Genomic DNA, 25,953 nt, shown 5'->3' on the forward strand with positions numbered 1-25,953 from the left:
ATGTGATATTTAAACACATGAGAGAAACAGGACATGACATAGAGTGGGATGAGGCTAAGCAGATAGGAAGCGAGAAGAAAGGAGAAGAAGACACAATGAACTGCAATGGGGGACTGAAGATAAACAAAGAATGGAAGAAGGTGTTAGAAAGAGTGGAAAGGACAAGAGCAAAAGAGGAGAGAAGGAAGAGGAATGAAGAAAGAAAGAAAAAGAGTGAGATAAATAGTGCAATCACTTTCCAGATGAAAGGAAATGTTTATCCAAATTGCCGTCAGGTGACAATACAGTTGACAAGGGAAGGCCAGCTGCTGGAATGTTCTAGAGAGAAAACAACTTTCTAATAATCTTGTGTCTGGAGCAGAGTGTTTTTTGTATATATCTTACTGTTTTGTACCTTGTTTCATTTGTACTGGGTACAGAGTCTGAAGAAGACCTTGCTAGAAGGTTGAAACGTTACGTTTAGTTTATGTTTTAAAATAAAATAAATTTTCTGCCTTGGTCGGCATATTGAGTTTTTCATGAGAGGAAGTATCAACCACCAATACACTAGTTATTTCGTAGCACCCTATGTCTCTTCTCCCTGAACAATGCTACTTAAAAGCATCACCAACAAACTAGCCACTTCTCTACACGTTTGATCCGGATCCTTCTGTGCCACATCAACCAGCCATTCATTATACTCGCTAAATATCTGCTGCAGGTCATTGAGTATAAACGTTCTAGGCACACCCAATATGACTCCTCCGATGGCATTTAGAACAGCCTGCCTCACGGCTGCTTCTCTGTGGTATCTAAAATGCCACATAAAATCCAGGAGGGATTTGCCTAAACTTGGGGCTGAAGGTATATTCACAGCACATTTCATGACTACCGCAAGGGTGTTTAGCAGTGCTACCAACAACACTAAGTCACGGTCAAATATACTTAAATTCGTAGCAAAATTGTGAACAAGAGGGAAGAAAAAATGTCCGGCAACTGCAGCGAATTCGTTCTTTTGCAGTTTTGCTTGTACTTTTTGCCCACTATGGTACCTTATAGTGTGATTTTGTATTCTCAAATCAACTACGCTTTTCCATGACGACTCTGTATCTTTTGGATCAGGTTTTGTACAAATTTGAAATGACTTATTGGTGTCCTTTTTACCTCGCTGCTTCTGCACAGCTGACAGCTCTTGAGCTGAAGCCTGCAAAACTTGCAGTATATCCAACCGTCTGCGGACAGACAAGTTTTGCTCAAACAGCTGCTTGCACAAGAATTCAGCACACTGAGATGGATATACAAGGGTCACAGCAACCATCGAGTTGAAAAGGTACATTTCAAAATTATCCATTGCAAATTTATCTTCGGTACGGAGTAAGATTTCCAGTATTTCTACGGCAAGAGAAGCATCGTCATCTTGCAACTGTTCGAAAATAAGATCTTCGCACACTTCCAGGCTATTTATGAACAAATCCCTCTCATTTAGCTCCATTAACCCCTCCATTAGGTCTCGTAGATAGGCTGGTTTCTTGGCTTTCTCGAGTTTTGTATCATTTGACATATCGTATGGTTCTAAGTCATCATCACTATCTAAGATTTCCTGATCACTTTCCTTATCTTCAGCTGAACGCACGGATTCTGCAATATGAACCTTGCTAATTTCTTCCGTGCATTTCCCCAACTGCTGTTCACGGTGGGGATGAGTCAATTCCATTTTCAACCTGTCCAATGCACTGTGTTCACTGATGTCAGTCTCTGTCAACTTTTGCGTTAAGAGTTCTCTTAAATCAGAGACAAGTTCCAGATCATCTGTATACTCAAACTTCAGATTACTCTCCCCTGGTCTAAAAAAACTGATGATTAATTCTGACGTAACCATTCCTATTGTACGGATAGTTTTCTGAGATGACGACAAATGAACCGGCACACTTTCAACAATTAGCCTTTCCACATCTTTCCAGCACTGCTTCTTCCCATTCTCGTTCAGAAAAGCAACACACAATATAATAGCTTTCGTTACATATATGTGCTGTTCTACTGAAGTGTGTTGAATTGCGCTGTTGTCCCCCCAAACGGCAAGCAACTTCAAAAGGACAGAAACCAACAGGTCGTGACTGTTTTCGACACTTGCCAAGTACCCTAATAAGTTTTTCAGTATTTTGTCGTTATCGAAATGTCGCAGAAACAACAGCTTGTTACACAATGTATGTTTCCAGTCTGTACAATCAATGACAGTGTCTCCTAATAATCTATGGACTGACGAAGGACTTGAAGTGTTCCGCAGCAACAAAAGAGCAGCATTTTCAACACTTCTGGAACTTACGTGGGCAAACATATGCTGTACAATTCTACGAGCAATGAAATCTTTCCTACACAACTCCTCAAAGATTTGCACTAATATAGCCATCCCTTGCAATGATTTAAACACAATGAACATTCTGCTTAGCAGCAATGATATAAAAGTTAATGAAAAACTGGTGCTTTCTGTCATAGCACTTATCAAAAACTCAACACAACATACAATATTGCACACTAAAATTTTGCAATACTGTTCCGGTATAAAAATTTGCTTATTGTTGTGCTGTAACTTATTTGCAATGTGATCGGGAATGGACACTAACAACTGAACAACTTCCTCCCTTTCAAAATCCCCTCTTATATCACTATTATCAGAACTGGTAACCTTACTATGACTGAGCAACAAATCAACAACGATTTCTGCTTTCAAAACCCGTTCAAGCAAGTTTACGATCTTCTCTAACTTATAACTAGCAGGTGTTTTCTGTATGAATTCCACGAGAGTCTGTAAAGATTCCGAGGCAGGGCCATTCAGGAAAATTAGTTCCCAGTCACTATCTTTCATTTTACACCCAGTCCACTTAGGGGAAATGGCTTCAAGAACTGATATAATAACTGATCTGTAGAAATGTACACAAAAAACTTGCACTGGCACAGGCATTTCGTCCAATCCACAAAACCTCTGAGGTGTCTCAGGTCCTGGTAGAAGGCCTAGAAGTTGCTTCACACCCAAAGATATCTCGTCCTTCTTTTCACTGGTCAGCTTTTGCACCACTTTTTTAACAGCCACTTCCATTTCTTTCCTGTCACTTGTCCACAACAATGTCTCTGGCTCCTCACGTTCAGCTGCAAGTTGACAGAGTTCATTTGTCCCACATTCAAGTGTGCACATGTTATCAATATATAAAACATGTGTACTATTTAATTGCAGTGTGATTAAAAGAGGGAAAATCAGAATTACAATATACTAATTAATTATAATTCAAATATAACTTGCTTTGTATTAGTTACAAATTGAGAGAATCTTCTCAGATTGCCTGTGCAACCAGTCAAGGTACAAATAATGTATACTGTAGGGTAACAATTTTAACATGGTGGGCACAGTAAATATGGTTTATATATTGTACTGGTGATATTCTGCCTTCATTAACAAAGGATACGGCATCTGGGAAGGAGATAGTAATGCATCACGGCTTTACTATTTGTTCCTGGGTGGTGGTGGTTCCGATTTTTCCCACTGGTGGGTGTTCTTTGGCTTGAGTCGTAAAGCACAGCAGGCAACTCAAGCCAAGAAACACCCATTAGCTCTACCAGATAGGAGAAATTGGAAATACCACAACCCGCGAACAAACAAAGCAGTGACACACTATAATGCAGTGGTCCTTCGAAATTAATTGGAAAACCAATTAAATTTACAACATGGAAATACAGAACATCACCTGTACAACAGTTTTAGTTTCTCAATGTTTCAATTTCCTTAACACCCTGTCTAGATGTACTACACAATACTGAAAAAACACGGAGCCACTTATAAGGATTTACATCAAAATACATTCAATTTTTTCAGTTCTTGATGATTTGTTGACATAAGTGTTGTGTTTTTTAGTGATGTGTATAACATAAAGCAAATTGTATTAATAGCTCTCAAGAGAAACATATGTAACTGTCTCAATATGTTACGAGCTATACAGTGGAACCTCAATTTTATGTTTTGTATGGTACAAGTTGAAAAAACTTAAATGTGGGAAAATGTAAAACGTAACATTTTGCTGTGTTACGACCATCAAGATTGCATGGATAATGCGGAAAAATGTAAAATTGGGATTCCACTGTACAAAGTTTCAGTGTTACAGTATCAAGATTGATTGATTTGGTGTTTTAAGTCCACTTTATGCACAGTAAGGCTAATTGGGACTGGACCTACAGTTTAAAGTGGGATCCAAAACACTACGTGCCTCCACCAGGTATCGAAACCAGGACCCCTTCATTACAAGGGGAGGATGCTGCAACTGCGCCATCAGTGAGGCCCTTACAGTATCAAGAGTTCTGATACAAATCTCTCTGATCCATGGCCACGTGAGATCAACTTATTTCTCTTGCATTTCAATATATGATGGTAAACCTCTTACAGTATTTTCAGATATCGAGACTTGTACGTAAAAATATACACAATATGGCTTAAATTAACATAATGAATACACTACTTTGCTTGCGTAAGAAAGAAAGCAATGGAAAGAAGTAATGACAGTTACGACAACTATTTCACCTATTCAAATAACTTCCCCTTCCATTGAATGCTTTCACAGAAGTCAAATATGTAATCTTAACCATTTGTGCTTACTCCTTACATTGGTATGCAAAATTACAAGAGTATATCAATTCAAATCATCAGGCAAAAAAAGCTTCACAGTTTTCTCACATGAATGTTTAAAAAATCACTCTGTGCATGATCTATCAGAATAAGTTAAGCTTGAAGGTTCATACAGGGTATACATAAAGCTTGCAAATGCTTTTGTAGACTACAAATATTCATTAATCCTGTTAATTGTTCGTATTCTGTGCTGCCAAGTTTTGCATTACTTTCCTGTAGGAATGGGCAGATAAGAAAATTCTGCAGATACCGATAAACCATGTAAAATTGTAAATGTCCTTTGAACATGAATTGTTCATTAGCATCCTTAACCCTTTCAAGGCGGAGCCTCCAGATGACAAAAGTAACTGAAGGATGGTTGACAAATATTTCGGCAAAAACATATCTTCGTAATACAGGTTCAACGAACAGGAAACCGAATAAAAAAAAAATAAAAAAAAAATCTTTTTGGCTTTAATCTACAAGCATCCACCTCACATCTGTAGTCATCCCGGGGTAGACTCTGACGTCATTGTCATGTCGCCAGGCAGATTGTTAAAAGACAACAAAAGCCAACGTTTTTTTCCAAGGCTTTATAAGTTAAAGGGCTCTTTCAAGTTCTAAACAAGCGTCATTTCTACGCAGCAAATTTGGCTCAGGAAGGAAGAAAGGGATTAGAGCTTTGTTTGTCCTGTTTTTTCCACTTAGCAACAGGCGTGGGAGGGAGAGGATAAGGGGGAGTGGGAGGGGGAGGAAGCTTTTCTGTGCCTTATTGGAGAGTGCTTTTCGCGGCATCTGTGCTGCACAGGTGGCTACGGTCTTCGGGGGAGGGGAGAGGCATGGGTGAAATGTAATACGCACTTGCAGGCAAGGAGTTCGGCTGCACAAATTATTCTCTTGTTATCGGGCTATGAACGTGAGTGCTTTTCAACTTGTTGTGAGAAGAAAGAGTCTTTTGTGATTGGCATCTCTTCGGTCAGGAGAAATTAGTGACTTATTGGAGGAGGGGTTTGACACGGGGGATGAAACAGAAGTTGAAGATATACAGTGTGGTTCAGAAGATGATATGCAGGGTGTGCCAGAAGATGATCGAGAAGAACCAGAAGAGGAAGGGGGGGAGATGATGAAGAATTAGAGGACAATGAAGATAGTGGTGATGCGAGTGCAGTGCAGTGGGAAGAAGTGAAGAGGGGAATAGACATCCGGGGGGGGGGGGATGTTCTTCCTTTCTCTGGACAGCCAGGTGTAAGTGTTCCTGCCCTTGTGAACAATCCTACTCCTTTTCAAACTTTCAGTTCGGATCGATGGGCAGATTTCTGATGGCGTTTCCGGTCAGTTGGGATAAACATTCTCCTTGACCTTGAGTTTTCTTCTTAAAAAAAAATTACTATTTGTATTATCGTTTTGATATTATGTATTCGCCATTATATAACTTGGGGCAATCAGCGACAAGTGGTGGTTTGCCCAGATCGATGATTGCTACAGGATGGGAGCTAGCCAAACTTTGAAGAAAAAAAAAAAAAATAAAAATAAATAATAACAACAACAACATTGAAATTCCTCTGTCTGTTGCTTCCAAAAATGGGTACACCTCGACATGTTTACCTTACCGAACGAAAGCCTTGGAAATTCTGAATAAAACGAGCCCTCATTGGCATTTATAGTGTTATTACAACTTTTTTTTTTTAAAAAAAAAAATTTCCAACATGTTACACTTTGCTTAAAATGAGCCCCGTCCTTGGGGAATGTCCATGCGTGACCAATATTTCGTCATCCACCTCGAAAGGGTAAATGTATGCAATGGGTTCGGGGCTTGGCCTTTGAAAAGAAAAACATGTTTCGTAGGGATGAGACAATGGTGATGCTGAAGTGTCAATATTGGCTGATACCAGCGGTATTGATATTTGAAAGTAACAGTTTGATTTTATTTACTGATACTAGCAAATAAATATTTTTCCTTGTATTTTGATCCTTCGTGAGGTCCGCAAAAATGCCATGCAGCAATTTTGCAGTCGAATTATCCTGGAAGTTATACAAAATTCAAAGTTTCCATTGATTTTGCACCAATATTTGTATTTTAATATTCTGATGTAAATTATTATTATTTTAAAGCAAAATACTGGTAAACTGGTGGTTATAATTGGAATGGAATACTCATGCACTAATGTTAATCAATATTTTGAACAATTTTTCAATGTTACCATTTTGACATATCTGTATTTGTCAGATCTTTAAAACTACTGCAACTTATATGAATGAACAGATACACTGATACAGATACTCTTACCGATCCTGACAAATACTTTTCTCCTCACATAAAAATGCACATCTTAAAAAAAAATCCATGTAACTCACCTGGAGAGGTAAAAGTTGCTTCTAAGGCATTTGAGCCTCCAAGTAAACTTGGATTATTTCCTAGAATTGGTTGTACACTAGGCACTGTTGCTAGTGGTGCAGTGTTTAATCCTAGGCCCAACAACAGATCTGCATTTGATTTTCCCCCTGAAATACAAAAGTATACATACATTTCTTGAATACATATTGGTATAATCATTGTTAAAATGAAATTCTAGAGGCACATATTTTTGGTAAATAAAAAAGCAAAATTTCAGTACAAAAATTGAGTCAATTTCAGGTTCAAAAGTGGTAAATAAAATAATATTTTACTGATATAGCGGTTAAAAAGTGGTATATAAAATTACATTTTGGTTATAAAAAATGGGAATTTTAAAAACTGCATTTACTACACAAAATAAACATATCCCTATTAATAGCACATTTAGTAAGTTACCAGAATATTAAATTTATTCCTGTATGAAGGGGTCCATTTTTGCTTCTCAAATATTTACAGCAGAATTAATTTTCCGTGAATTGTGTAACTCACATACAGCACCGTGCAATTTTACTTCTTGCACCCCCACCCCAAAATACATAGAAAGAAAACGTAATGTATGAACAACTAAGCTTGTTATCCGGGCAATTTCACATGGTATAACCAATTTTTAACATAATAAAATGAAAGACTACATAATGCGAGAAGATAAGTTATTCATAAATAAAAAAAATAATCAATGTTAACTGTTCCACATGACTTACATCAGAAGTACAGTCTGCAATTATGCTATATCATCTTGCTTTCTGCATCCTTTTTAACGGAATCAGAAAGAATAGAAATAATTTCATTCTGAATGTTCTTTCCCAAGTAATGTGTTGATGTTGAATTACGGCATGCAACTCTCATTACATGTTCTGACATGACGCTTTCGAATTTTATAATCAATTCTACAAGTTTCAGAAAATTTCCGTTATTGTGTGCATATAATGCATCAGATGTTCCGCAACAAGGTAAGCACTGTTGGCCCAAAAAATGGACTATGGCTTTCAGTCGTTCTATGACACTCCTCCAGTGCTGGGTCTCTGCATCGAGCAATTTTTCTTGCAAAGGATCAATCGTCTGTTGCAATTTAAGACGTGACGAAAGTTCAACCCATTTCCTGTGGTATTCGTAGACCTTTGTGTTCATTAAGGTACACATACAGTTTCCCCAATCATTGTAGCCCTCAGTTGTGAGTGAGAATTTGTTATTACAAAACAACTTACAACAAAAGCAGAAGACAATTTTTTCTATTGAATAAACCAGCCACGTTCTTACTTAATTCGAGAGTTAAATGTGCAGGTGAAAATTTCCTACCATTAGAGTTGCGAGGTAAAATAAAATCAGGTTTCAGTCTCTCAGGTGGGCCTTTTTTTTAACGATCTCCACTCTTTTGGCATCACTCAAATGTGGATTCCATTTTGCTGGAGCCCCAGAGTAGCTTTATGCGGGGATTTTTGTTAACATAGTGAAATGAAGTAATTCAATACAAATACTACAAATGTTTTGTGTGTCAACTGTACATACCTGTATCCGAATTATTTACTTGGTTTGTATTCACTGGACTAAAAGGTGCCTGACCATTTGATGATGAGCCCTGCCCGGGGGAAAATGCTGACGTGAAATCAGCAAATTCATCAGTCGAGTTGCTGAAATAAATAATACAATAAGAATATTTTCACTGGATGAAAATATTATGTAGCAAACAACTGTGAATCAAGAAAGTGACAAATTTTAATTCCATGTTTTCTTGCATAAAATATGCAATGTACAGTCATGGATACTTCTGGGTTGTGACAATACTATTTGCTTTCAATGGGATTATTACAACCCAGAAGTGTCCATGACTGTACAAGCAGTAGTCATGCATGGCTGTCCGTCATCTTGAGACAATGCCTTGGGAAGGAGGGAAATCAATCATGTGCAAAACACACAAATGCACATTACAAGTACATTTTTTATTGACAGGGTTCCCACGCAAACTCCAAATCCATTTTCCCTGAGTTTTCCAGAATCCTCATTTTTTTTCTCCAGAATCCTCATATTTTTTCCAGAGTATTGAATGCACAGTAAATGACTACTATAATTTTACAATGGCCTCCTCCATTTCCCCTCATAGCCATACCATACTTCTTTGCATGTAATTAAAGAAAAAAAATGACCAGTTTTCTAGAACTTCAAACAACTCTGAAATAATTTCTAACATATCTGATAACATTGAAATATTTTCACACTTTTCATACATGTTTATAAATGGATACAATATCAATTAATCTGTAATGCCTACAATAATAGTTACGACAAACAAATTATTGGAATTTTGAAAACATATAAAAATGAAGTGACAATTATTAGTACCGACTTAAAAAGGAATAATAAGTTACTGAGATGAAATATAAAACAAGAAATGTACTTAATGTCTGATACAGCAAATTAAGAAACTTTACTTCTCAGAAGCTTCAAGTTTTTTTAATTGTTCTGAAATAGCCTTGGCTTCTTCTTGCATCTTTTCTTGTTTGGCTTGTAAAGCACGGATCTCACTTGCTTTACGTTTCATTTATTTCCTTTTGTCGTCTTTGTGATCACATTTCTTTCTCATCTTCTGCAATGCTTCTTCGTATCTAATACGTGCACCTTTAACACTCTGGATCATATCTTTGCTTACTTCTACATTTGACACTCCTCCTACCACTTTCACTGCATCATAAACTTGCCGAATAGCCACAACAGACTCTTCTTTCACTGCATCATAAACTTGCCGAATAGCCACAACAGACTCTTCTTTCAAGTTTTCTATTAAAACCTGCTTATTTACAGAAAACCCACTTTCCACATATGCATTGCCATGTGATAAAATCAAAACCAACTTAACAGTGCTCCAAAACAAGCATAATCTAAGATGAAGAAGTGAGGAATGCTAGTACATAATGGCAAGTTAGTGACAGTTGCAAGTGTGATGGGGGATTTAAGTATACACCATTCGACTGGCCTTCACCTCATGATATTCAATTTCTGGCATATCTGTTGAGAAAACTATTTCACTACATGATATTAATGTAGATCTGCTGGTCCTACAAGTAATTCCATTTTACACATATGTGAGCTTTTCAGGCATGTAAAAATTCACATGTCATGTCATGACTATAACAATAATTGAACATGATCAAAAACTTAAAATATGAACAAGTATTTATGAACAGTACATAATTCATATATGTCACTAGTAAGTAAATATTTAAAATTCTGTTCTAAATGCAGTAAATACACAATCAACAATATTGTACACAAAAGATGGCAGAAAATAAATATTTCCCTAAACAGGACACTCCATTTTTATACTATTTTGTAAAAAAAGAAGGAAGAAAAGACTTAAAACTACTCCCTAATAAGGGAAATCAGATGAACACTGGTTAATTTTGGACATCAGGTTATCTTTATTATGCGTTTTCCACATCTTGAAATATATTTTACGTCATGTAACAGATCGAAATAGACTAATTAAATTTTAAAAAGCGCAAAATTTATGAGGGTATACACTTGGTCACCAGCCCTGGAATCACATTTAAAAACAAGAAACAGACAAACAAATAGATACGAGTTCCTTGCTGAAAGAGAAATGGTACAACAGCCTGGATTATCCACAGACAGGAGCATATTATAATCCCTCAGTTTTGCTTCATTGGGAACCATTAATCAATTACAAGATATTCCCTGAGATTTGTATTTCTTTCAAATTCCCTGAGATTTCCAGGTTTTCCAGGTGTGTGGGAACCCTGTATTTAGTCATGAATCTATTCTCACAAAAGCACAACAACAAAGGAGTTAGATTCAGTTCACACCAAGGGAATTTCCACTCGCTCCACAAAAACGCAAGTCTCCCAGATATTTCAACTAATTTCCAGTAAATGTTTGACGTTCAACAGAATATGTTATTGATTGATTTGGTTAATTTATGTCACTTTTCTGCCATTTCTGGCTAATTGCGATGACGAGCATGAGTGATATTATGAAATTAATAAAGAGGCACTCGTGAAGAAAAACCATACCCAGATGAGGATTCAAACCTGGGTCCCCTTAGCACTCTGCCACAGAGGCTGGCTGTATTGACAGCTGAATGCTGTTTTGTCGTATCTCCATATTTCTTTTGTTTGAAATGAGTTGAAGACTTTATCATGTTCCACACAGTTAAATTACCTTAATATAATAATTTGCCAACCTATTTAAGAGCAAGACTCTGGATTGGTTATCTTCTTCAAGAACCTTAAATTTTTCGACATATCGGGATATCAAGTAGCGTGAATTATCAACTATAATAAAACGTTTGCAGAAGTATACTCAAAATTCACAGACATCAAACTCCTGCAAAGTTAGTGCATATGCACATACAACAAGATAGCATTCAACAGGCGATATGCTATTCAAAAAATTCAAGTTTGTCAAGGGCCTTCCTCATAGAATAATGGCTAATACGGTCCTTTTGTAAAGAAGGAATCCAAGGTTCAATTCCCAGAGGAGGCACATTGGCTCATATTCCACTCTAAACTCTAGGCCCAATGTAGATAGCCCATGTGAGCATCGAATGAATTACTTCAATATTGGTTATTTTATGTGGCTTTTCTACGTCTTTGATTAATCTCAATGTTGAGAATGAACAGCTAACAGATGAAATAGTTGCCTGACTGTGGCAGTTTACACAGTTTTGCAGAAATGGCAGATGGAGCGTGTCAACAATTTTGTAAAGAGCAATTCATGTATTTAAACTTATATGCAAGATGATCACTATATCTTAGGTAAACCACACTTGGAATACTATTTATTAAATATGTACAATATTCACTTCCCATGCAAAAGTATAACAGCAGGACTGACTTACGTATGGTAAAAAAATACTTTTTTTTTTTATAAAACACCATGATAATTATAACTTAAATAACACATAATTATACTAAAATTTAGTAATAAAATCTGTATTAATTCTAATATGTATTAAACACAACCAAAAACTTTTAACAAGGAAGTTGAAATTTCCAATAGCTACTTATTGTAAAAGATTGCTACACGAAAATCATACAATTTTTACTGCAACTGCTGGCAATACTCAGTACATTAAACTGAAGAATGGTTTGTCCACAACAAATTTAAAATTTCTTTCTTGTTCATTATTTTCATGATCTTTCCAGAAAAAGTAAATTACCTGACTTCACCAGGATTTCCAGATTTTCCAGACTGGTAGACATCCTGCACAAACCTCTCTTGATGTACCAACACCTTACAACAAACTACGTATACTTTAAAAATCTTTCACTTTTACATTTTCCAGACTTTTTTACATACAAACCGTATGCTCAAATTAGTTTACCTGCTTTGGACTGTAGCACTGGGTGAGGTCTTCCCGAAAGCACTTTCAAAATCACCAAAGTCATTATTTACACTTCCCATCTCAGTCGCTCTGGGATTAAAATCATCATCCCCTGTCGCTGCACTTGATTTGTTATCCAAAATCTCACCCAAGAGATCACTGCTGTTCTCTTGTTTCTTCTGAGGATGGGCAGGTTTCGCTGGACTATTGTTCTGGAAATCAAAGCAAGTTTCTTTCATTAAACACACACGTACATAGTTGGAATATTAGAAGACATTTTCAAAACATTGATGGGACAAACATCAGGTTAAAGTCAAATCTTGGCACAGAATGTGTACATATATTTTATTTTTATTTTTTTTTGTTCAATATTTGACATGTGACCATTGACTTAATGCAATTATTAATTGTATGAAGCAAAATATTTGCTATTTTCATTGCAATGATTGATTGATTTATTTGCTTTATTTAACTTCATTTTTTGTGCCACTTTTGGCTAATTTGCAAAGACAAGGATGAGTGATGATATGGTGAAATTTGATGAATGGACACTCACAAACATCCAGGCCAGGATACGAACCCAGGATTCCGGGTCGTAGAGCGATGTGCTAACAACTCCGCCACAGGGGCTGGCTTTTCATTGCAATGTTAGGGGGCAAATAGTTATAAAAAGGAATTGTACTGAATTTGGAGAACACTGACTTTCGCATTGTTGGCCCTCTATTTGTAACTTTTGTATTTCCATCGTTTTATCTTGCTTTAGGCTAATGGAGACAATGGGGATGAATGATGATTAGATTAATGCATGGACACTGGCAAAAAGAACACCCATGACCAGGACTTGAACCTGAGATCATAGTGGTAAGAATGCAGGTGCAGCACTCTACTTACGTGGCAGAGTCAAGGAAGGTATTTAGATCAGTGTTATACTTGTCCGTGAGAGTTAATTAGATTCAGTTGTTGACAAATAATTCAAAAGCAATGTACACACACAACAAGCCTAGACATAACCAAGCTGTTACTCTTTATGATTGTACCATAATTTATTTATTGATATTTAATATCAAGGGCACATACTAATTGATATGTAAAGTTAAAAAAATACAAAGGTATTGACATGTAAAATTGTTGGGATTGTTATAACTTTACAAAAAAATGAATTTACTGACTAACAGTCTCACCAAGGTTGAGAATTACTCATTCAGTCATTCAGATCATTGAACCTCACATTGAAAAAAAAAAACATCCAAAGAACAAAATAAATTTGCATGGTATTACATTTGTTACAGACATTGAAGAGTTAGTATGGAGCAATAGAACCCTACTAGTTATTGCACTTAGTGCTATTGATTGAACATTTAGGACAGTACAAAATTTAGTTTATTTTACTTCACTTTTCTGCCACTTTCTCTAATGACGAGTGATGAAATTAATGGAAAGACAATCATAAAGAATATCCATGTCCTGGCTGGGATTAAAATCCAGGAACAACACAAATTTAACAAATGCTAGCCAGTCCAACAAGCTTACAATCATTCTGATACGAGATCGAGTAAAATGATCCAAAATAATGCAAAACGAAAGAAACACTGAATGAATTACCTGTGAAGCATCTTTGCCATAGTTAGCTGCAGCACCAAGATCCACTTTCTTCACAAATTTCGGTGTTGTACGAGTTTTGGGCTTCTCTTTCCTTTCGTACGAGTCCATACTATCTGTGTCTTTATACTCTTTTCCTTTTGGGTTCTTCTCGTTATCTGAGTCATACTTATCTCCATCATCACTGAAATTTAAAAATAACTATTCAAAATAAATATTCTAAAGGTAAATCCTAATTTTAAGTCCCAAAGATCAGTAATATATTATGAAAAACACCGACTTACCTACGTGCACATTACCATGCAAATTTTCAATTGTTTATTGTTTAAGTTTTGGTTTTAAGTTGATTTTTTGTAAAGGAAGGATAATTCGGACTGGACCTACAGTTTGAAGTGGTATTTGAACCACTTGTGCCTCCTCTGGGTATCAAACCTGGGAACCTGAATATTTTTTTAATTTTGTTTTAATTTATTTTGCATCCCCTTCCATTGTTATGATGAGTAACTCTCAAATGGTATGAATAGATATGAGAAGAGGTAAAATTAACAAAAACGTTATGCAACTTTTACACTATTAATTTTCTGGAAGTTGGGATCTCTCAAAAGAGAGAAGTGTTACAATTCTGTTACCTGTTTATTACATCAACGTTCAAATTTTTAATTTGGTTGGATATATTCCAGTAATGGAATGATATACATTAGATGCAGATCAATATGAATTCTTTGCCAACACTAATAAAGTACACACTTTTAATTACAACCTTGAATGCTTGTTATCTCCTAATTCCAGCTTGGCTCAAATAAGAAAGCCCGTCACTGAATTTTCAACTGTGTACGAGCTGAGAGTAGGGTTGTTGAAGGTTCCGAAACCAATAACAACTATTGGATTCATGGCATGCAGGCACAATAGATTGATTTATTTTACTTTGCTTTTCTGTCATTATTGGCTAATCACAAAGATGAGGATAAGTGAATATGATATTCATGAAGGAATACTCACAAAGAATACATGGACCCCTTAAACTCCATCACGGCACAGGCACGAGGGAAGGGGAAGCAAAATGAGAAACATGACTGTGCGCTTTAGTTTATGACATTGCAGGGGGTCCTCTCACGTTGGTAAGCCGTACTGGACGTAACCGAGGGATTTCAATGTGGTTTGCAAAGGAATTCCATATTTGAACATTTTTTTTAAATGAAACCAGGAAGTATGAAATGACCAAAATGTCACTTACCATGATTTACACCAGAGCCCTTCAATTACAAGTACTGTGTGATGAAAAAGGTTAACTGTAACAATTCTTTTTTAGATATATTTATATATTTTTTAAATGTATCTATTGAGAATAAGACTACTTGCTGATATGCCCGAATAAGTGGCTAAAGAAAACACACTAGACACGTGCTTTCATTTGCTTAAAATCTGCCAGGTATAGAGACTTCTGGCTAAAGTTTGCAACTATGTAGCGCAGACCTTTTCGAGTCACCATAGACATGCCTTCTGTATGACACACTCACTTCTACCCCATCGCCGCAATTACCTACAGCCACAGGTAGATAGAAAACTGTACATAATAACCATAACTAAAAATCAATAACAAGTCAAGAAATGAAACGAACCCCTTATTTTTGTGTGAAAATATATAGAATTGGTAGATAAAAATAAATTGTCCCCCAAAAAAATTTACATGATGCAGGTGCATCATGAATCCACCCCGTGGGTACCCCTGGTGGCCAACAGCCACTTAGCTGTCAGTTTTATGCAACATGCACAGCAATTGTGTTCAAAGCCCTCCATTGAACTCCGTTAGAGTTAGTGTTACCAACTATCTCCGATGAACTCCGTGGGAGTCGGTGTTACCAACTATCTACAAAAGTTATGAAACATGAAAGTAATGTCAGAGAAAATTGTGTGTATACACTCGTACATGAAACAAAGTACTTTTTCGAATAAATATATGTGTGGGTGCATTTCATATACATGAGCGTTCACGTGCTCATGCAAACATTATTAGGCGAAGCGCATGCACTGAAGTGAATGGAAAGAAAAAATGTTGTACGTAGCGAAGTACACTTTCAGTAAAAAAATAATAACATTATATAAAGCGGCAGTGTTGCCAGCTTCCGGACAATGTAAGGAATTTTGCTTCTAATGTCGGCGCTATTGATGCTGGATGGACCAAATTTGGAAGGAAGCATGACAAAAAAAGTCCACCCTATAAGAATATGTAATGCTCGTGCTGCAACTTTGGAAAAAAAAGAAGAAAAAAAAAAGGAAAAATTTAGAACTTTGGGCCTTTGCCCCCCCCTTTCCCCTTGACCCCTAATTGTCAGATGTTACTTAAAATGTTGTCCTTTACTCATTCTTAAATTTAGATTTATTTTAAAAAAAGGATGCAGTAGTTTAGAAGATATAGCCTTTTATCTTCATTCTATCCCATAATAACAAAAGGGAAAAAATGACTTTTTCAAACGACGCTGGTTAATAATAGAAACAATGGATATGTTGTTTTGTAATTCGAGTATATAATATCACAGATATACTAATGAACAAAAAAAACAAACTGATATGTAGTTATATAGTTTTCAACAAATGGCAGGTTTGTTAATTTCTGCCGTGTGATACTCAGTCGTCGGGGCTAATTTAAAAAATCGGGCTTTTGTCCCCGTTAGGGATGGCCAAACGGATCCGGATCCGAGAGTTTCGTATCTCAATCCCATTATAATATTACCACACCTTAAAAGGTATTACAAATAAATTTTTCGTTAGTCCTACAAGAATTTTCTTAAAGTGATGTTCCTAAAATACTTTGCTACGCATCGGCTAACACACTCGTGCACAAATTTCCGAGGTAATTTTGTAAATGCCATTGAAACGAATATGTATTCATTCGAACATATTGGAAATGAAAACACACATAAATGTGAGACATTCCATTCCAGGATGAAACCTTTAACACATATAACAAGATAGAAATGTTATACACAAATTATACAATTGTTCTACAGTTACAGTTTTACAAATTAAAATAAAATATTATAATATATGCAGTGTTATATAATTACAAAGTGTAAGACTAACAAGGGAGGTTATCTAAGTGTCCCCCTCCGATTTCCATGAAACCTGGCAGTATAGTGGGGCCCAAAGGAAGAAATACGGGTTTTTTTGCTTCAGCTAAAAACTGTTTTAGGGGGCAAAACCCCCACAAATGTCAAGATGAGGACAAATTGAAGTGAGGATCGGACCCCTGCGTCCCCTTCCGATTTCCATGATACTTGGCAGGTGTGTGTATAAACGGCCCCAAATGAAGAAATACGTGTTTTTTTTGTTTCGGCTAAAAAACTGTTTTAGGGGGCAACCCCTCCCCCTCAAATGTCAATATGAGGACAAATTTAAGTGGGCATTTGACTTGTGTGTCCCCCTCAGATTTCCATAAAACTTGGCAGGTGTATAGCGGGGCCTAAATGAAGAAATACGTGTTTTTTTGGTTCAGCTAAAAAACTGTTTTACAGGGTGAAACCCACTCAATTGTCAAGATGAGGACAAATTGAAGTGGGGATTTGACCCCTGTGTCCCCCTCCAATTTCCATGAAACTTGGCAGGTGTGTGTATAAACGGGCCCAAATGAAGAAATACGTGTTTTTTTGTTTCGGCAAAAAATTTGTTCTAGGGGGGCAACCTCCTCTCAAATGTCAAGATGAGGACAAATTGAAGTTGGGATCTAACCCCAGTGTTCCCCTCTGATTTCCATGAAAGGTGGCAGGTGTATAGAGTGGCCCGAAGGAAGAATTACGTGTTTAGACTTAGACCTCCCTAGTAAGTGTATTAATTAATTACAAATCGCGCACACGCACTATATATATGTGTGTATGTATGTTTTACACACACACACACATATATATGAATGGCTTATTGCAGAAAGGGACCTGAGTCACATTATGAGGTATCGGAGTCACAACTTTTTCATCTCCTCTGTCTCTAGCAGCATACTGCAGGAGGGCGCATTGAGGGTTGCAAAATTAACTATTCAATATGCTAAAAATTTGAGCCAACAACAGCACATTTCTTTCTTACACTCTCAATATTATACGATTTTTCTTGTTTTTCTCAGAATTGTGCAAAAGTGACTCAGGTCCCTTTCTGCAATAAGCCATTCATATATATATATATTAGCAGGTAACAATATGTTATAAGCACATTCTTACTTTCCAAAGCGCATGTGGGATGGCAAAACGGATCCGGATCTGAAAGTTTTGGATCCGGATCTGGCCATCCCTACTTCAGACACAATCACTCGCGTTGACACTCTTGTCTCTTATGTCTCAATTCTCTCTCACAACTCTTCTTGGGAGTCCATTGGTGTACAGTAGACTAACCCTTTCATGTGACCCCAAATGTAAAAGTCGCATGGCGTTAAATCCGTACTCCTCGCCAGCCAGGGAACCGGGCCGCTTCGACCAATCCATCGCATGGGATAATTGTCGTCCAGCCACTGTCGCACACCCCGTAAAGAGTGGGCTGGGCAGCCATCATGTTGGTTAATAATAGGTACCCCTTCTTGTGGCGAGCGACACATCCTCCAGCAGCATCGTCAATTCTTCCGTTAGGAAGTTTTTGTAGGTAATGCTGTTTAGGTTTTGTGGCAGAAATAATGGCCCGATCACATGATTGTGGATGATTCCCATCCACACATTTAGTGAGAATTTTCTCTTCTTAGCATTTTCTTTATATTTTCTTAGACCCTTAGGGACTCAAAAATGCGCATTATGAAAATTCATAATACAATCGCATTCGAATTTGGATTCATCCGTTCACAGAATTCTTATCAGGCGATGGGGGTCTTCAGTGTCGGTATGTAGTAAAAATCGACAAAAATCCATCCTTCTGACAGGATCTCCCTCCTCAATAGCATGCGACTTTTACATTTGTTGTCACATGAAATAGTTAGTCTACAGTACACCAGTGGATTCCCAAGAAGAGTTGAGAGAGAGAATTGAGACATAAGAGACAGAGTGTCAACGCAAGTGATTGTGTCTGAACTACGCCGCAGGATTTGTAGTTTTTGTAACAGTTAATTCTGACAACCTGGAATCATGTGAATGGTAAATAACATTATTATTTCACTCATTTTCGTTCCTTTATTTCTCACAAACGACAACTTCTTTTCACTTTACAAAGAGGTCTACAACGCACCTTCTCCGCTTTTTATTTAGATTTTTCCCCCAACCCGTGTGTCAGTTGACAACATTTTTATCTTTTTGGAGAGCTTATGAAACGAGGAAGTTTTTTTCCGTAATTTTTACGCTAAGTGTGTTACCAATTTTTTGAGTAATCCTCTTCGATTTAAAAGATAATTTCGAAATTTCTTCATGACGTTTGCACCAATGACTGTTTCTTTCTGTGGATATGGGAATTTTGGGCATGAATTTTTTCCCCAGTAGTCACTCATTCGTCAGCTGTTAGCAACATGTCGATTATATGCTCAGGGTGTAGTAGTTTTTTTCAGAATTACTAGTTTTTTGGTCGCAAGTCGGAATATGTCACGAAAATCTACAAACTGCAATAACTCGAAACCCATTGATTTCCGACCCGCGGTGCATAGGGTCAAATTTGTTGCAAATGTGTTCTAGTATTACCCCTTTCCAGGAATAGGTCAAATTACCAACCACCCTGTATATGTATATTAGCAGGTAACAATATGTTATAAACACATTCTTACTTTCCAAAGAAGCGCATGTGGGATGGCAAAACGGATCCGGATCTGAAAAATCCGGATTTCGGATCTGCCAGGATCCGGATCTGGCCATCCCTAGTCCCCGTGTCCCCTGTGAATCCTTAATTGTCTGACGTTGCTTAAAATGTTGGTTTTTACTCATTCTTGGTTGTAGAATTCAAATTTTTCAAAAAGAGGCAGTAGTTTAGAAGTTTTAGCAATTTTTATAAATCTATCTCATAATAATATGAAAACAAGGACTTTCTAAAACTACACTTCTTAATAATAGTAACAATGAATCTATTGTATACATATGTATACAAAAGATTAAAAAAAAACTGAAATATTGTGTGTAGTTTTCAAATGGGCAGGTTAATTGCTGTCGTATGCTGCTGGTTAAAATATCAACAATCTGTAATCAACGGAAACACATAGCTTGGTTCCAAAATCAACCATCCGGATGCTAAAGGTTAAATTCTCTCCACACTGCAACACTTGTAGGAAACCAAGGACATATGACAAACTTGACAAATTTTCATGATTGTGGTTAACGGTTCCAGCTCAGAATGTTTTTATTCAAATACATGCATTTTTTCATATTTAATTCATAAATCTGAATTTCCTTCGGAATTTAATTCATTAGCCACAATATCAATTCATCTATTTACAAGAATTTGAAGAATCCCATAAGGTTTCAATGCTAGGTAATCCTGAGAACATGCGACAACATGTGGACATTTGCATCATACAGCTCTCTTGCAAAGAGATCAATTTTCCACTAGATTGGGTTATAGGAGGTGGGAAATTGATCTTCTGGCATCTTAACCTTGAGAGAATGGAGCCTCATATATGTTACCTCTCTAACCAGGAACTTTCCAAATGTGTACATTTCAAACTTGCCACAATGTACAAAAAATAAAAATCGTAGCCTGGGAACTTTCATGGAGAGATGAAATTAGTTTTGTTTTCTTTCGAAAAAACGGGGCCTTTAGAGGAGCTGAAATTTATAGATTATACATCCCAATTATGAAAGTTAAAGGAAGAAGAAAATGGACATTTAAAAAAAATTGTACTTGGCACACCCCTGTCTGTGCCCATCACAATTGACCATAGTGAATGAAAAAATATAGTATGTAACAGTGGTACATTCCTACAACAATGAAAAGTTTAATTGAAAACAGGCTGATACTTCTTTGAAAAAATAAGTGTGTACATGTGGCAGTGTTGCCACCTTACAGAAAGAATTTCCAGAATTTAGCTTCTGGTGTCTGCCATTTGGATGCTGGAAGGAATAAATATGGAGGGAAGCACGACAAATGACCACTCATTGAGGATATTTAATGCGTGCACCCCAATTTCAGTGGTGGTAAATGAGCAGTAGCAGATTTTTTAAGATCTATCTCCTAATACTTGAAGGAAAACAAATGACTTTTTTAAACCCCTCGTTAGTAACAGTAACAATTAGGGCTGAGCCGATACCAATGCATCGGTATAGGGAAGTATTGGGTTGAAATTCATCTACTTACACCAGCCGATACTTTCCTGGCATGTTGGTCTTTCACGGAATCCTCAAAAATGTTGCGCGGCACTTTTGCGGAGTCTAATTATACTGGAAACAATGCAAATTCAGTTTCATTTTATTTCGCAACTTGCACAAAAAACTGTATTTTGTGTTTACATAACATCTATTTTGATATTCTGATGTAATTTTTGAATATTCTAAAGCAAGTTTCCTGGTAAATTGATGCATGTAATTGGAGATTTACACACCAATATTGATCAAAATTTTGAACAAATTTTAATTATTGCAATTTTCAAGTATCGGTATCGGTGGGTATCAGTAAGAGTATCGGCTCAGCCCTAGTAACAATGGATATATTATTTTGTAATTTGAGAATGTCATACTTGCTTCTGTACAATATTAAAGAACAGAACAGAACTGAAATATTATGTGTTGTCATGAAATGGTACATTAACTGTTGCCATGTGGTGCTGGGAAAACCATTTTCTATCTGTCCACTAAATGTTCATTTTCTCTGCACTGTAACACTTGAAAAGGGGGGGGGGGGATGATAACCAAGTCCACATGACAACTGACAAATGGTTACTATTGTGATCTCAAGAGTTCCAGTTAACAAAATGTTTATTCACATACATGCATTTTTTCACCTTAATCATACATTTTACTTTCCTTCAAAATTTAATTCATTAGCCCCAATTGTCCATTCATCCATTTACAAGAATCTGAAAGACCTCGTAGGTGTCAATGATGGATAATACTGTGAACTCACTTTACAAAACAAGTGATATTTGATTTACCCAGCTCTCAAAAAAAAACCATTTTCATTAAATTAGTTACAAGAGGTGGGCTTTTTAAAGGGAATATGACTGCAGTGGTAGAATTAAGGAGAGGAGTGACAGTTTTGCACCCGGTGTGCATTTATTTTAATGTCGTTTGAATAACCAATGCTCCTAAAAATAACTCCAAGTATACAAGAGAGTATAATTTCTCCCCATGTTGCAAGGGTAAGTGGTTTCTCATGATGATTATTAAGCTAGACACGATGTTTGAAAAATATGATGAATAAGTATTTTCAGAATCCCATGCATTCTTTACGGCTAATGAAATGGGAGTTTTCAACTTTTCCTACCTCAAACAAAATCATCAACCTGTCCTGTTCCTGCTGATGTATTTTTCTACAACATCGGAAATTTGATATTCCCAAGAGAACAAGTAAAATAATACTCCCATAAGCATAATACTAAGTTTTCTTCCCTCCTGAAACCATCCAGTGCATAGACCTTTCTTCAGCTTGCTGCGGGAAAGGTTGGTGGAGGACGTGCAGTTTATGATCTTTCCACTGAAACTGTTCCTCTTGGCCTTAAGTTTAGACAGTGGTGGGTTATGCAATGTATAATCTATTCTGAACTTCCACCAAGGAACCGAACTACAAAACTGGTGATCTACGGCCACACACTTTTGTTGTTATGAGGTTAAGTTTTGTGGTGGCAATAGCATTGGTCTGACCTTTATTTGGTCAAGGTGTTTTTCTCCCACCAGAACAATGCAACACTACGAGAATGAACTATGTCAAATCACAGTATTTGGGGAAAAAACAATACTGAAGGGGTTAAACGAACACAGGTTTTTGGATCAAAATCTACAGACTTAAAAATCAGGAAAACAATGTGTTGGAAAATGGGAGGAGGTTTTGCCCACTTTTCTTATTTCATTTACATGTGAAAAACTACGTTACTTATTGAATAACATGAAAGTATTAACGAGTACACAAAATCCATATTTGTCCCTTAATATTGGTACAAAGTAGGGATGGGACCGATTAATCGGTACTCTATTGGTATCGGCCGATATAGGCATATCGGTGTATCGGTTTATCGGTAAAATTACCGATTATTTTACCGATCCGATATATCGATAAAAATTTTATAATTTAGTGCAAAATTTTGCCATTTTGTTGTAATTTTTATGGACAATCTCGATGCCCTACTTTCTAAAAAAGTAATTGTCTAAATATTCAACTTCTTTTGCACTGAAGTCACCTCAAAACACACATTTGTTAAGGAGATCAAGGAACATTTTATGTAGAATATCAGTTATCGGTATCGGTAAATTTTATATCGGTACTTTATCGGTATCGGCCAGAATTTCATATCGGCCCATCCCTAGTAGAAAGTAAATTAAAACTTGGAACGTTGCGCAATTCCCAGGATAATTAGAAATTGCATAAGTGCATGCATTGACTGATAGCAATACATTGAACTCCATTAATTTGTTCTTACATAGACTGGTAGAATACAGCGCTACAGTAGAATGTTAGTGGAATCTATCGACTTAACTGCATGAAGGTAAATAACTAAATGAAACAAGAGACGAAAGAATGGTACATGAAAAAACAAAAAGGCTGAAGTGCAACTCTTTTGGTTCCTCATTTATCATTGAGCTTCAAATTTGCTCTTCCAGTTTGGAGAAAACATGTTACAAGGTTTCACGATCACATATGCATAAAACATTTACAGGATGGTATTAATCATCACAAAGACAAACACAGAAATTGCTCTCAACATATTTTAAACAAAGACACAAGACAGTACACATTATGAGGTAAGCTTATAACAATACATATGCACAGAAAGTCCAAAAGTTAGAAATACTAAATATGATCATACAGTGTTGTTTCAATATTATTCATGTTTTGTAATTGCATGTGGTGAATATAACTTGTTTTGAAGTATTGTTCACATCATCTTTGCTCTTTGTTGGATATTCACCTTAGCTTGATGTAGAAAACCAAAAAATTATCCACACCACTAACTAGGCTAACCTTCTGCCTAACCTAACCAGTAATATATCACCATTAAGCCTTGTTTCCATGATATGAAAAAATCAATATGCTGACCAAGGCAGTAATTTATTATATTATAAAACAAACTAAATGTAACGTTTCAACCTTCTAGCAAGGTCTTCGTCAGACTCTGCACCAAGTACAAATGTAACAAGGTAGAAAAACAGGACGATATATATATACATTACTCCCCTCCAGACTATTAGAAAGTTGTTCTGGGACATTCTAGCAGGTAGCTTTCCCTTGTCAACTGTACTTTCACCTAAAAGGCTAAACATATTTTCTTCCATCAAGAATGTGGTTGGACTCTTTATCTCACTCTCTTTTTCCTTTATTCTTCTTCCTTCTTCTCTCCTCTTTCTCTTGTCCTTTCCACTCTTTCCAACATCTTCTTCTATTCTTTGCTACAGTTGACAAGGGAAAGCCACTTGCTAGAATGTTCCAGAACAACTTTCTAATAGTCTGGAGGGGAGTAATGTTTGTGTATATATATCGTCCTGTTTTGTACCTTGTTACGTTTGTACTTGGTGCAGAGTCTGAAGAAGACCTTGCTAGAAGGTTGAAACATTACATTTAGTTTATGTTTTATAATAAAATAAATTTTTGCCTTGGTCAGCATATTGAGTTTTTCTAACCAGTAAGTTGACAATAATAAACTGGCTGTTTCAGATATTGTAATTGTATTCTTTGTATTGTGAGGGAAATAAATAAATCATTCCAATGAGAAACTTGACTAAATGCAACATTTTCCAGTGCAATTTACACAATCAAGATTCTATAAATTCACATTCTAATGAGAAATCACACTGGTTTAGGTTGTCAAGAAAAACATTGGTTCCACTTTACAAAGGAGATACGGTGTACACTACTATGGTGGCATACCTTTTATCATTCCCCATGGTGTATGTACCAAAGTAATAGTACCAAATATGAATATCTCTCTGCACCATATGGATGCAGTAACTAAAAATATAATGAAAAGTAGATTCTCATAGAGTAGCACCGAACGTACTGGATTGTTACAAGCAAAGAAACAAGAATTTATTGTAATAAACTCGTTATCCAACTTATCGTTCATACCACTTGTTCAACTTCAAAGTAGTATACTCAATATCAATAGGAGAGATGCAGTGGTTTATCAAAATTTCCCATTGGGGGTGTGAGAATTTATGAAAAGTTTTAGGGGGGGTGGAGAAAATTTTGGGTGTGTTGGGATGTCTTATTCTTTTTTATATATATAGGATATATAGGAATGTTTTTTCTCTTATTTTGGACATTCTGTTTTCAGCTAAAACTACAAGCACAAGACATAACATGAAATAGGTGTGGGCATTTAAGGATTAAACGTTAAGCTATTAAGAATTCCAGAAGAGTTCCAGTTACCTAAGTTATAAAGTTTACAAACAACAAAAATAAATCTTGTGACTTCAAATTGAAACTCATACTCTACAGTAACCTTTTGATGTCTCCAGCAACAGTGAAATATTCACGAAACAAAATATTCTTCAATAAACCTAATTAACACATTACACTAAACAACTTAACTAGATCCAAGAGACATATCCTTCATCAAAAAGTAGACTACAACAACCTCTCCAGGATGTGCAACTAGAACTAGATTTCATTTGAAATTGTGCAACAAAAACTATCTGCTTCCAGCCAATTAAATCATTCCGAATATGACGAAATCATACAGTAACAGACAACACTACCAATGCGCAACAATGAACACTATTCATCACTACTGTATAGTTAAATTAAGACAACTTGGATGAGAACACAATCCTGTATCAACATATGTAGGAAATTGTTGAAAATATGGCCCAATTTTAGTTGTCCAAGATGTGGATTCTGTGAGGTTTATGTTAATAGTTGCTTTCAATAAAGTAGACCCTTATCTGATGTTTGATATGCCTA

General features: G+C 36.3%; 2 protein-coding genes across 4 annotated transcripts in view; both read right to left on the reverse strand.

Annotated features, from left to right (window-relative positions):
- Nucleotides 1–25,953, reverse strand: part of LOC146002852 (clathrin interactor 1-like) — a 97,145-nt gene that overhangs the window by 49,990 nt on the left and 21,202 nt on the right. The gene's annotated exons all lie outside the window — the stretch shown is intronic.
- On the reverse strand, nucleotides 298–24,935 carry LOC146002747 (telomere length regulation protein TEL2 homolog). The gene is made up of 6 exons (XM_083140681.1): nucleotides 24,919–24,935; nucleotides 13,963–14,143; nucleotides 12,361–12,572; nucleotides 8,529–8,650; nucleotides 6,983–7,129; nucleotides 298–3,123 (listed from the first exon to the last, which is right to left on the reverse strand). The coding sequence occupies exons 1-6, from the start codon at nucleotides 24,933–24,935 to the stop codon at nucleotides 566–568; spliced, it is 3,237 nt and encodes a 1,078-aa protein (XP_082996807.1). The 3' UTR covers nucleotides 298–565.

The sequence above is a fragment of the Lepisma saccharinum genome, chromosome 19 (assembly GCF_977018435.1).
Source record: "Lepisma saccharinum chromosome 19, izLepSacc3.1, whole genome shotgun sequence".
Taxonomy (NCBI): domain Eukaryota; kingdom Metazoa; phylum Arthropoda; class Insecta; order Zygentoma; family Lepismatidae; genus Lepisma; species Lepisma saccharinum.